A 13579-nucleotide genomic window follows, 5' to 3' on the forward strand; every position below is an offset into this window, starting at 1 on the left:
GCGAGGACCATTCCTATTGCGCTGCGTGACTCGTACACATGCGCAGTAGGGAACCAGGAAGTGAAGCTGCAACGCTTCACTTCCTGATCCCCTCACCTAGAATGGCGGCGTCAGCAGCAGAGCGATCGATCGGCCTCGGCTGCCGACATCGCTGGATCCTGGGACAGGTGAGTGTCCATTTATTAAAAGTCAGCAGCTGTAGTATTTGTAGCTGCTGACTTTTAATATTTTTTTTTACAGAGAAATCCCTCTTTAATTAATAATAAAAAAAAAAAAAAAAAAAAAAAACAGTAAAGTTGGCCCAATTTTTTTGTATAATGTCAAAGATGATATTACGCCACGAGAATCGTGAGAAAATCGTGATCTTTATTCTAAGGGAAAAAAAATGGGATTTTCATTTTAGCCAGAATCGTGCAGCTCTAGGTTACATTATCTTTATGTACCAGCCATCTTAACAGCCATAATCTCATTTCAATATGAGCAAAAGAAATTGTTGGTCTCAGAACATTTATTGCACAAGACAAGACATAGGCAAGGCTGGAAATACATGTCATGTATTTTGGCCTGTCATTTCTAGAAAACCTGGAATCCAATACATACATATCTTTACAAGAGAACCTGAAAGTAACATTTTATTACAGAGGTGAAATGCCTTCTCATTGATGCATCAAAAAGACACACATACAAACTTCTAAACTGCTTAACATGGACAAAAAATAGGATAGACAACTCCTGACTCCAGAACATTTCGCTTTAGGAAAGCCATGATACAATATCTAATTCATAAGTCATAGTAAAAACGTTAACCTTTCACAAATGTGGGCTTTGTAAATAGTTTAGCATTACCTTTAAAAAAAAGTGAACTCTTTGCATATCAAAATGGGATATAGATAGTAAGAATTATCTGTAAATCCCATTGTTTCCATTATAACTTTGAGCTTCTCTTCTCATCCTTCCACCCTTCTAATGGTCCTTAAACCCCATGGCAGGGGTACCCTCAGTAACCAATAGGGAGGCTTATGAGGTTAGAGGGGTAGGGTCAATATCAGTTTTCACAGAAAAAGTTTATATTCATATATAAATTCAGCTTTTATGCATCTGGATCTACTGATGGCTTCAATATGCCATTTTCTTTTTCTCTGCAGGTAAACATGGCATATGCTTAATCTAAAATCCCCAAATTTGTGAAGTTTACTTTTGAGGTCAACTTTCATAGATAACAGCAACGGGGGTGCAGGCTCTAGTACTAATGGTGTTCTGGCTCAAGCAACAAGATTCTTCAGCAGCTGCATCACTATTTTATCAAGACAAAATTTCTAAATTCTTACTCGAATAAAACTGCTCAAAAATGGGGGAAAACCTTTCAGCCCACAGATCTACATTGCCAAAGGGCAAAATGCATCTCAAATTTTGGTTAAACATTCTGAAATCCAACCTGCACAGAATATTTGCTAGCTCAGGTTTACATTTACTTGTTTGTTTCCAGCCTATTCTCTTTAAAAAAATGCAATGGCATTGGCAGGCCACAAGGGATTACAATCTGTGAGATGCTAATGCTATCCTTAAATTTATCACAGTATATCATGCTGGTTAACTTCCTCTCGACCTACTGCTGGTATCAGAAATTATGTTCAGATTTTCAAGGAAGAATTGGATATGATAGTGGCTGGGAGTTTTTTCTCCATCAAGCTTTACAAATGTTTTAAGCAACAAATAGCCTATAGTGGGTGTGTTTAGGAATCCTCTATTGCACCACAATAAGGAGTTCTCAGATCACCAAAGAAAAAAAAACAGAATAGAATGGCAGACAGGCACACTACAATTCATGAAAGAAAAAAAAAAACCTCAAGGGCCGAGCAGATAAATGTGCACTTTTATGCATCACAAGATTTAATTTTAAATATGGCATACCTTTAAGTGTTTTTTTTAGCTGTAATATAATTATGCTCCCAGCAATGATAAAAAGGGTGCCTTTTATAGAACAGTTACAAGAGCATTTACAAAGAGGAGATTTTTCAAGAATGAACAACCTTAAACTGAGAATCTAGTACACCAACATCCAAGTGTTAAAACATAAGCCATAAAAATGTACACATCATATTAAATTAAAAAAAAAGACAAGTTGTACATAGAATGCAGTATAGATGGACGAATAGCTTAACATTTGTACAAGTAAACCTCTCATGAATATTATTTGGAAGGCACAGCAGCAAAAATGTACACTGCCTTAAAGCATAATGGGATATCAAATAACATCATGATCACTGGTCCTGGGCAAAGTTAACAAGTGTACCCGGGGATTGCTAAATAAAAACTGTTCAACATCATCCTGAAACTTACACTTGAGTATTTACAATAGTTTACAAATGGGTTTTTAAAAATTACTCGATGGAATGCTGTAAACACAATATCCCAAGGTGCTAAATCTCTGGAGACAGTCATCACTGTGTGTCATCCCAACATCCATTTCAAGTCTGTACAAGGTAGTATCTTCATATCCAGGCATTTGCTGTGAAATGCACCTAAACCGCTGCTGTCGTCTTGGTTAATCCACCTTTACAACACTGTAGATCTTCCTGACAAACCAGTAGCATGCAAAGAATCCAATAGTACCTGGAAAATAAAAAGTTAAATATGTGAACAGGCAAAAACAAATATCTTTCCACATGACCTAAAAGAAGTACAATTCTGTAGGAGTTTTTCCATACAATTTTCTACTCAAACTTATACTCAAACATGTAAATTCATCCTTATAATCTCTGTAATAAGCGGCTACAAAAGCCTGTGCTTTTCCAGCATGCTGTAAAAAATAAAAAAAAATAAAAATAAATAAATAAAAATAAAAAAATAAAGGTCACTTGTTCTCTGTGTGGAAGCCACCAAGATACTGACATCTTGTACTGAGGATGTAACCAAATCACCCTGCCCAGGGACAGACTGGAATTGTTCTACAAAGTGATGATGATCTGCTGCACGATGTTGGAGAGGAACTGAGCAAGGTGGACATCGTCTGTCCTAGTACCAGCCCAAGTGTAATACCTCAGAGAGAGCCGACGCATTAAGAAGATCAAAATTGTCAAACCTGACTGTAAAGCTTTGTCATCTTCCACAGTGGCCAAAACATCTTGGTCTGAAGTAGATCCAAGTAGTCTAAGCAATGTGATGGAATCGGAGACAATTTTGCATTGTTCAAGATCCATTTGCTAGTTTAAGTTCCCAAGTGTGATTGACCAATTGGGGATTAAGTAAAAAAAATACACCCCAATAGAAGCAGATTGTCCATTATCATATTACCAGAATACATCGGAGATGCAGAAGTCTCATAACTTATGCAGGCACTTTTGCGAACCTTTAAAACGGAGACGAGGTCAAAGTGAAGGGCCAGACCGACAATAAATGTCACCCACCACAAAACAAAGAAATCATGGATGACCCAAAAACATAGGAATGTGTAGATATACATCCTTTAGGTTGATGGTTACTAAGAACTCCCTGGGGTTGATTTTCTAAAACTGGAGAATAAAAAATCTGGTGCAGTTGTGCATAGTAGCCAGTCAGCTTCTAACTTAAGCTTGTTCAATTAAGCTTTGACAAACAAAACTGGAAGCTGATTGGGTTCTAAGCAGAGCTGCACCAGATTTTGCACTCCAGTTTTAGTAAAATTGGTAAATCTGTGATGCAATGTCCAGGAGAGAGACAATTTTAACATTACAGAGACACGGAAAGAGGTACGCAAAAAAACAAAGGTGGAGGACAGAGACGTGACTATTTTGTAGCCTCTAGGAACTAATGCTCAAATCCAAGTGTCAGATATACAAGCTTCCCAAATTTTAACAAAAGCCATCATACAACGCTCCACCTTTGACAGAACTGGTGGAGGTGGACCTACATGCAGTAGTGGAGAAGAACCAAACACACAGCCCCTCTATGAAGGCCTTCTCTTACATGCTTGCCCTGTTGACCAAATTTAAAGCCATGGTGCCCTGATGACGACTCAGAGGAAGGGTTGCCCAAAACCTTACTTGGATAGCCTTCAGCGCTGCAGTTCATAAAATTGTATTTTTGTACTTGCTGGAAAATCTAAATCTTGGAGTTAATTGAGGGACACAGGAATTCGGATACTTAGTTTATAGTGCCGCCTACAGAAGGATTTGACCCTGGTAAACAAAAAGATTGTAAGCCAGCCCCAGTACTTCCACTAACCAGCATGCCTCAGATTTGTGGTGAAGAAGCACTAGGAGCATGAACAAAAACACTGTTTGGGTGGACCTGTATCCCTCAATTATTTCCCCAAATGGACCATATCAATTACAAAAATCCCCCTCTTTTTGTCCATTGAGAAATTCAGACACCGTCCAAAAGCAATCAAACTAAGGAATAAGCAGCATAGCAAAAATCACCTAAGTGGGACTGAGGTTGTGTGTAGCCCAGATGCTACCAGACTGTCAGAATTTGAATTGATAGGCTGATGGACTGAAGGAAAGGGGTTAAGTAGTGGGTGGAAGAAACCTAGGAAGACTAAGGAAGGTGCAGTGAAAAAAGGATTAGCCTGTGGGTTAAAAAAGGTAATCCCTGAACCTGAATGCCAGAGAGGTAAACCATTTAAGGACCCACCAAAATGCAAAATCAACCCTGCATTTCAAGAAATGGGGACATGCCTTCATGCAGAAGGCTTTTCAGATGGGTTAGTGGAGTCCAAGCCCTACAGGTTGAGCAGGAGTCAGGCCCAGACTGCCAAAGTATGTGAGATGTCGTTCAGCTGACCTCTCCCTAGAGCTCCTAAGATGGTGTCCAGTGCAGGGCCAAAAATATGTCTATCGAAGGTCAACAGAGTCAGATGCTATTTGTTTGCACTTCTGGGATGCTGATGACACATCCAGGGTATCCTGCATATCTGTACAGCCTTCAGACTCATCCTTGATTCAAAAGTTTAGAGGCTTGTAGCAAACCATTGAAACTGAAGCATAAGGCTCCAGACATTTGTTCCATCTGCACATTAAAACTAGTGGAGAAGAGATCTTAGTCTAACATGGCCTAACATATATTAATATTATTTTAAAATTAAAATAATAAAGGGGTATTGCACAGAACTGTCTCCTTACCTCTGCCACTGGAATCCCCCCCCCCCCCCCCGCACTGTCCACTCTTCCTTCCTGCAGGTGCATCTGTGCGGGTGTGCTACAGAGCCAGGCTGTGCACCTCTATAGACACACCAAGCACTGCTCAGCCATGCCACCTGCTCCCTCCTGACAGCAGCAAGAGCCTATAACTCCTGTTGCTGCCTGTCCTGTCCTGCTGACCAGGAAGTGAAGGGAGAAGAGCTGGGGGAGAGAGGAGAGGGACAGCGCTGGATCGCTGAAAGGACTCACGTAAGTGTTTGGGGGTTGTAATGCATTAAGGTAAAAAAACTTTAGAATCACTTAAGGGTCACTGCCCACATACAATGAAGGTGAGAACCAGCCAGTACAAACTAGAACTTGGAGAGATTCTAATGTTCGGTCAGTAAAATCTTTAACAGATAAGTACATCTTTCACCTGGCTAGTAGTGTTCCTGATATGGCAGTTTATCACCAGTGGGATTAGTCCACAGTTTCATAAATTTCCTCCTAACAGGGAGCATTCCAATGTACATTTAGATTGGGCACAGATGCCCCCGATAAAGTCACGTGATGAGTGGCGCAACACGTCAGGCAGAGCTTGGTATTATCACGTAAACGGGAAGTGTACCGCACAGACACTATTTGCGGTATCCCTGTGTCTTTTTAACAAGCAAGTTTGTTTCTGTTAAATATGCAAGTGCTATTTAATTTTTTTATAACATTCTGGAAATTGAGATTATTGCACCATGGTGATCCTTTATCTGTTTTGAGCTTATCCAATTAACCAGTGAGGAGCTCGTCCCCTTAATGTACCCAATTTGGAAGACAGTCCCCATTTAATCCCTTAATAAAGTCCACATTTTTATTTGAGTTAGCATGACTCAAAATGTGCTCTACCAAATGGTGGAGCAGAACATTAAAGGGTTAAGTAAGGGGAAGGCGCATCTAACCTAAATTAATTTATGGGTCCATAATTAAAGGCGAGGGCACAGCCACACACAGAGGTGGAACATTGCTGTGAATAAACATTTGATGTACAGAACTGGAGTTGTGCTTACAAAAGTCTACACATAAAAGCACTGAATTGCGGTTTTGAAAGCACAAAGACACTGTGTTTTGTTGGGAATAAAATTTGGCGTTTACGTGCACAATATACCATTTTGCTACAATTACCATTTTTTCAGTCAATGTTATAGTTACAAATCATTTAGATTATATTTTGATGTCTTGATAAATTTGCACAAATTTGATTAGTACAATACTTTGGCAGCACTACACTATTTTTTTTTTCTAGTTTCTATCAGTACACTCAGATTGAAAATTGCCATAAATGGAGAAAGCCCAGTGCCCGAAGGACACAATCAAGGCTCTCCATGCATGTCCAAGTCCAGCAGGGTCCAGGTACAGCACTAAAAAAACAGGCTGAGAAAATGCCAATATGGTAGAGACCAGAGACATTTTTCAGCAGAGTTGGAGGAAAAGATTTAAATCCTCCTATGACTAGCAAAATAACTGAAGCATCATGGGTAGAGGAAGGGCTATACTGGGGACTGGCTTACAATTTTTCTGCTTGCCATTGTCCACTCCTCCTGTAGGCAGAAGTATAACCTGACAGAATCTGAATACCTGTCTCCCTTAATTGGCAAAAAAAAAAAAGGACATGAGACGAAGGGTAGATCCCACCAAGGCTTAAACTTACCAAGAAATTGCTTCCAATTTTTTTTAGTAGGATTCTTAACACCTTCCCGCCCCCAGCATCCCTTTAACTGGATCTTTAAGGGTCTTTGACAGTCACAGCACAGAAACCTTGGTCATTCATGGACACAAGTGCAGTGTTTGGGGCGCCCACCCTCGTCACCTCTGCCCATATGTTACATGGGCAGCAAGGGGGTTAAAGAAATGAGCATCTTCGAATGGGAATGGAAAGCTCATTAATGCCCAGGACCATGCATTCACTATACCTGGTCTCCCACAATACATAGAAATGCAATTATTTTAGTAAATCTAAACTGCTAAATACCTTTTCTCATCAGCAGTATATAGCAGTCTTGTAACTTCTATCAGTAGCTGTCCAAGCACTGGTTAAAGCTTGTAGGAGTTGTCATTCTCCCCCGATTCTTCTATGTGGCTGCACGACCCTGACCCTCTATCCTACACAGTGCTGATTGGCCCTGTGCTGATCACATGCACCCTCTCAAAAAAAAAAAATACACACTGAATTGAGCATGTGCAGCTTGCCCCCTAGGCTCTATACCAGCGATATGCAATTAGTGGACCTCCAGCTGACACTTTAACCACTTGCTGACCAGCCGGCGTGTTCCCGCAAATCACCATAGGTGTACGTCGGCTCTTTTAAAAGCTATAGCAGGCGCACACACCGCACAGCGGGGGAGCCAATGCGCATGTCCAGTGGCCACAATGTCAATGTAAACAAAAAGATCCTGGTTCTGACAGGGGAGTAGAGAGTCTGTTCCTAGTGATCAGGAACAGCAATCTCTCTCCCCCTCCAGTCACACATTAGAAACACCTCCCAGGGAACACATTTAACCCCTCAATCTTCATTAGTGTTAACCCCTTCTCTGCCAGTGTCATTTATACAGTAATCAGTACATTTAATAGCACTGATCACTGTATAAATGTCAGTGGTCCTAAAAAATTTGTCAAAAGTGTCCAATGTGTCCACCACCATGTCGCAGTCCTGCTAAAAAAAATAATAAAAAAAAATAATAATATCACTGATCATTGCCATTACTAGTAAAAAAAAATAAAAAAGCTTTTCTAGTAGAAATGCCATAAATCTATCATTTATTTTGTAGACTCTATAATTTTTGCACAAATCAATCAATGTACGCTTATTATTATAAAAATAGGTAGAAGAATACATATTGGCCTAAACTAATGAAGATATTTTTTATTTGGATATTATAGCTAAAAGTAAAAAAAAAAAAACACCACCAAAAGAAAGCTCTATTTGTGGGGGAAAAAAAGGAGGTAAATTTTGTTTGGGTACAGCGTCGCACGATTGTGCAATTGTCAGTTAAAAAAACAGGCAGCAAAACAAATTGCTATACATCTACCATGGGTAGGTAGATGTAAGTGGACTTGCATTACCCTCACCTCTGGGTTCATTCAGGTCTTTCAAACATGGAAAAAGTCTATGTATGGGCCCACTGACTGGACCAGAGGCAGATGGATATAGGCAAGCCCACTTAAATCAATCACATGGGTTAATTTTTTTTTTTTTTATGGAGGAGAAATTCATAATAGACACAATTATGACATCCATACCGTTCTGATCCAAGCCAGAACCAATCTAAGGTTCCCCTGCCCAGACTAAACATACACCACCCATGCGAAAGGGGCCTTAGATAGTTGTTAATACATTTTAAAATAGCTTTTTTTGTGTTCAGATCAGCAATGTACAGGGGCGGACTGACCATTGGGCCACTCGGGCATTGCCTGAGGGCCCCGTGCCACTAGGGGGCCCCATCAGGGTTGCCAGCCTCAGTAAAACCAGGGAAAATATGTAAAAATCAGTGTTTTTATTTTACATCTGTCTCTGAAATGTCCCTTACCGACATCCTTTTGGTCTAAAAATCCTGAGATTATAGCTGCCCCAACTCTCCAGTACCTTCTCAGCCAATAGAAACATGTCTGTGTATACTGTGTGTTTGTATACTGTGTGTTTGTGTATACTGTGTGGCCCCATAATGTCGGATGGCCTGGGGGCCCCATAATCTCCTATTGCCGGGGGCCCCATGAGTTGTCAGTCTGCCCCTGGCAATGTATTTACTAAATTGTGTTAAAAAAAAGAAAAAAAGAAGAAAGCATTATAGAGATTGTTTCTGCTCAATTCAAGTTGTTTGACTTGTTTGCTAAAAGAATATTCTCAAAAAGGGAAATCCTGCAGTTTCTCTATTCTTTTATAGATTGTCACTGACAACAATGGAGTGATTCTCTTTTTCTTGCCCAGCATCAGCGATAGTGTTTATACAGAAGGGTGTTTATCTACAAGCAGGCAAGGCAGTTTTGTTGCTTTGACTACTAGGCCCCTTTTAGAAGCATAGTAAATATGTGCATGAACAGCCAATTCTGTATTTGTAGCAGGCTGCTGTAAAAAAAAAAAAAAAAAAAAAAAAAAAAAAAAAACGCTGACTGTATTTGCGTTCAAGGAAGCCCACTTCATGGAAAAATGTAGATTAATTCATTCCAATCTGGCATGAAGACACAGCGAGGCAGTTGTCTGTTGGTGTATGTTTTCTCTTGCCTAATGTATGTTTAGACAGATCCAACCTTAAGCTGCACTAATTTAGTGCTTTTTCTGCCAGTGTTTCAAACAGAGCTGGAGACAATTATAGAAATTCCTTATTACCGAAATGTGGGTAGATCGGTTAAGTGATTTCAGAAGTGCATCCTGAACTTTAGCACTTATAACAATCTAGATTGACTGTAAACATTATTCCTTTACTGCAGTAAGTTTATACAGAAATGCGATGTAGAGAACAGATGTTTTACAAGGAGTCGCTATGGGTTATCTGATGTGGCCACAGTAAAGTGTACCTGTGGCTGTAGATCAAATAACACTTTGCAAAAGAGGAAACTAGGAAAGGCGGATACTCTGTTTTCTATGTGGTCTATTAAAAGACATATAGGATTATAATTAGGCAACCTACAGGAGAAATGAACACAAGGCACGTAGAAACTGAATGCCAGCTCCTTAGACACCTCAAACCTGTTCAGTTATGCTTGTTGTCCTTATAATGGATGTAAACCCAATTAATAAAATCTGAGCCGGGCACATATATCTACCATGTTTTGTTATCTCTCGTCAAAGCACCATGTCTCGTAGCGGTCTCATGCTCCGCGAATAACTCCTGACAAGTTCTCAGACACAGGAGATAAAAGCAGCCTGAGTTTTGTGTTGGGGAGGATGTTATAAATAGATTAGCAGAGCCCTGAACTATTCAACAAACAGAAAGTCTCTACCTACGAGGAGGGGGGTGTGCCTTTCCTCCAATCAGCTGTCTTGACTGTATGCCCAGGCTTCACTGCAGTGTTGAACAGGAAAAGAAAATCTCCTAACACGATGTGCACTTTGTAAACAGTATATAAAATCCTTAGACAGATATACATGTAAAATGTATGTAGGGAGATGTTTCATCCCTGTGTATAATCTTAGGCTGTTCACTTCACTTGATATACATGAGGGTTTACATCCACTTTAAGAGAATGGATCTCTCTCGCCTCTGCTAAATGTTGACTTCAATTGGAAAGATGGTTTCTGCTAACAACTATTCCTGGTAAATTTAGGTCAGATATTGGAACTCCTGGAAGGCTCTCCGGTGAGTGCAGGTCTGGTCAGTTCATTATGCATCTTCATGTTGTGCAGTTGCCAGTGATATCCTGTCTCCAGATAGGACAGTATTCTGCTAGTCAAGTCAGGACAGTTTATCTATTCATGGGATTCCTTGCGGAGTTATTGAGATTAGAGCTGTGGCAGTTTTTTCTGTTATCTTTGAAGACTAGCCCAAACCGATCATTAGAAGGGCTGTATGCACCTGGACACACAGCCTCCTGGTCTCTTGCAAGACCTGGACACTGAGTTGGAAGTTTCTTCCCACCCATAACACTTTGAAGCTTCCACACTTTGGGAATTCCCAAACACAGAAGTTTTTTGTTTTTTTTATGTTTTTTTTATATATACTCAGGAGCCCCACACTCCGCATACATGTGAACCCTGCGGCTTTTCTACAACGATTTTCACAGCGGTCACAAGTACACGTACCGCTCAGTACAACATATTTCAGCAGACTACGATAGGAGAAATCACACACTAGATTAGAGGTCGACCGATATATCGGCCGGCCGATACATCGGCCGATATTTGCCGTTTTTTAAATAATCGGCATCGGCCGATTGTGCTGATAAAAAGCCGATTCTACTGTAAGAAGTCAGTGTGAGTTGCCTGAGTCGTCATAGCAACACTTTCCTCCTCTCTGGGCAGACTGCCAAGAAAAGAACTAAATGATACAATGTTTACACTTGAATGAATGAAATCATCTCAGTGTGTAGAAGTTCTCAGTTTAACCATTTAAAGACTAAGGGTCCTTTCACACGGGGCGGATCAGTTCCGATCCGCCCCGTGGATGTCCGTTTGCTCAGCGGGGATCACTCCGCCGATCCCCGCTGAGCAGGGAGATGACAGCTCCGTCTCTGCACACTGCGCAGGGACGGACCTGTCACAGCGCCGCTCTCCCCTATGGGAGATCGGATGACGACGGACCGCAGTGCCCGTCGTCACCCGATCCGATCCGCAGACGGATGGAAAAATAGCTTTTTCCTCCGTCACACTTTTTCGGATCGGAGCGGGTCGGATGTCAGCGGACATGTCACCGCTGACATCCGACGCTCCATAGAGCTCTATGGAGCATCCGTTCAGGTCCGCCTGAAAAACTGACAGGCGGGCCTGAACGGAACGTCAGTGTGAAAGGGGCCTAAATCTTTTCTGACACTTGTTGCTTACAAGTAAAAATCCTGTATTTTCTGCCAGAAAATCACTTAGACCCCCCAAAAATTATATATATTTTTTTAGCAGAGATCCTAGGGAATAAAATAGCGGTTGTTGCAATATTTTATGTCACACGGCATTTGCACAGAGGTCTTTCAAATGCATTTTTTTGGGAAAAAAATACACCATTTAAAAAATAAAAATAAAATAAAAACAGTAAAGTTAGCCCATTTTTTTTTTTTTTTTGTCCAAAAGTTTTGACTACCCGTTTTTATTTAATATATAGTTTTTTTTTTTTTTTTTTAAATCTAGATCATACATACAAGTAAACTGATTGGAGGTTTGTTTTGTTTAATAAATGTTTAAGTGTAAGAAATTTTCTGTATCCCTTATGAAGGCTGCTTTCACACTGGAGCGGGCAGGCGTTGATGGTAAAACGCAAGTTTTAGCGGCTCTTTACCATCATTTTAGCGGTGCTATTTGGCTGCTAGTGGGGCACATATAACCCAGCTAGCGGCCAAGGAAGAGTTTAAATGCGCCCATGAAGCACCGCATGCGCTTCGGCAGTGGTGCCCATTCATATCAATGGGCAGGAGTGGTGGAGGAGCGGTATACACCACTCCAAACGTGCTGCTTGCAGGACTTTTTTTTTTAAGATCCTGCCAGCGCATCGCCTCAGTGTGAAAGCACTCTGTCTTTCACACAGACTGCAGGGGAGCCATTTTGCAGGCACTTTACAGGCGCTATTTTTAGCCCAAAAGCGCCTTAAAAAACGCCCAAGTGGGAAAGGTGTGTTAGATCAAGGGGGATTAAAAATAAATAAATAAAATAAAATCGGCCTAACATATCGGCATCATATATCGGCTATCGGCCGCCATGATTTCTAAATATCGGCATCGGCCAGAGAAAAACCCATATCGGTCGACCTCTACACTAGATGCACTATCTGGAATGTTATACAACAGAATATCCCATTTTAAAAGTAGCAGGGTGAGCCCCAGAGGAAAGATAAAAAGCATCATCTCATAGCAGCCATGGCAGCTGGACAACCACAGCTTAGGATGGACAAGTCTCAGTAACAGAGCCCACAAGAAACAACAGGAAACCAGTGGGTGAATGAGCTCATTATCCTCTGTCCAAAACTGAAATAGGATTTTTAGCTTTTACAACTTACCTTTAAAGTACATCACAGGACACAGAGCCATATTAGTTACTATGTGGGTTATAGGCCACCTTCAGGTGATGGACACTGGCCCACACTAAGACAAAAAGTGCACTCCCTATATAACCCCTCCCACTACTGGGAGTACCTCAGTTTTGTAGCAAAGCAATACACGTGTATACCAAAGAAGGACGGGACGTCTGTGTCCCGTGATGTACTTGAAAGAAAAAAGATTTTACAGGTAAGCCGTTATAAAAATCCTATTTTCTTATGGTACATCACGGGACACAGAGCCATAGTAGTTACTATGTGGGGTGTCCCATAGCAATAGCAACTGAAGGGAAGGAGACAACAAAAGTAAGGCACCAAGAGATAAGAGGACTTATACTGCAGCCTGCAGTACACTGCACCCAAAGGCGATATCCTCCTGATCTTTTACATCTATTTGGTAGAACCTGGTAAATATATGGACTGAAGACCAAGGTGTGGCCTTGCAGATCTGAGCCATGGTAGCCTGGTGATGCAATGCCCAAGAAGCACTAACAGCCCTGGTGGAATGCGCTTTAATATGAAAAGGAGGAATTTTCCTCTTTAAACCATAAGCCTGAACAATCACTTGACAAATCCATTTCGAAATAGTAGACTTTGATGCTGCCTGTCCACTTTTAGGATAGTCTGGCAATACAAACAAAATATCTGTGTTGCGAGAATGTAGTGACCTCTCTTCCACAGAACGAGGTTCTGGAAAAAATGAAGGCAGAACAATATCCTGGTTTAAATGAAAACCTGACACTACCTTTGGTAGAAATT

At 40.9% G+C, this 13579-nt stretch overlaps 1 protein-coding gene across 1 annotated transcript in view; it reads right to left on the bottom strand.

Moving 5' to 3' along the window:
• Positions 1 to 346: 346 nt before the first annotated feature.
• The window catches only part of LOC143991804 (transmembrane 9 superfamily member 2-like), a 106961-nt gene continuing 93728 nt past the window's right edge, over positions 347 to 13579 (bottom strand). Inside the window, exon 17 of the mRNA XM_077490412.1 lies at positions 347 to 2613. Coding sequence (XP_077346538.1) covers positions 2546 to 2613 — 68 coding nt within the window. The 3' untranslated portion in view covers positions 347 to 2545. The remainder of the gene's footprint in view (positions 2614 to 13579) is intronic.

This window comes from Lithobates pipiens, unplaced genomic scaffold (assembly GCF_037356315.1).
Source record: "Lithobates pipiens isolate NorthernLeopardFrog02 unplaced genomic scaffold, aLitPip1_a1.2 Scaffold_1, whole genome shotgun sequence".
Taxonomy (NCBI): domain Eukaryota; kingdom Metazoa; phylum Chordata; class Amphibia; order Anura; family Ranidae; genus Lithobates; species Lithobates pipiens.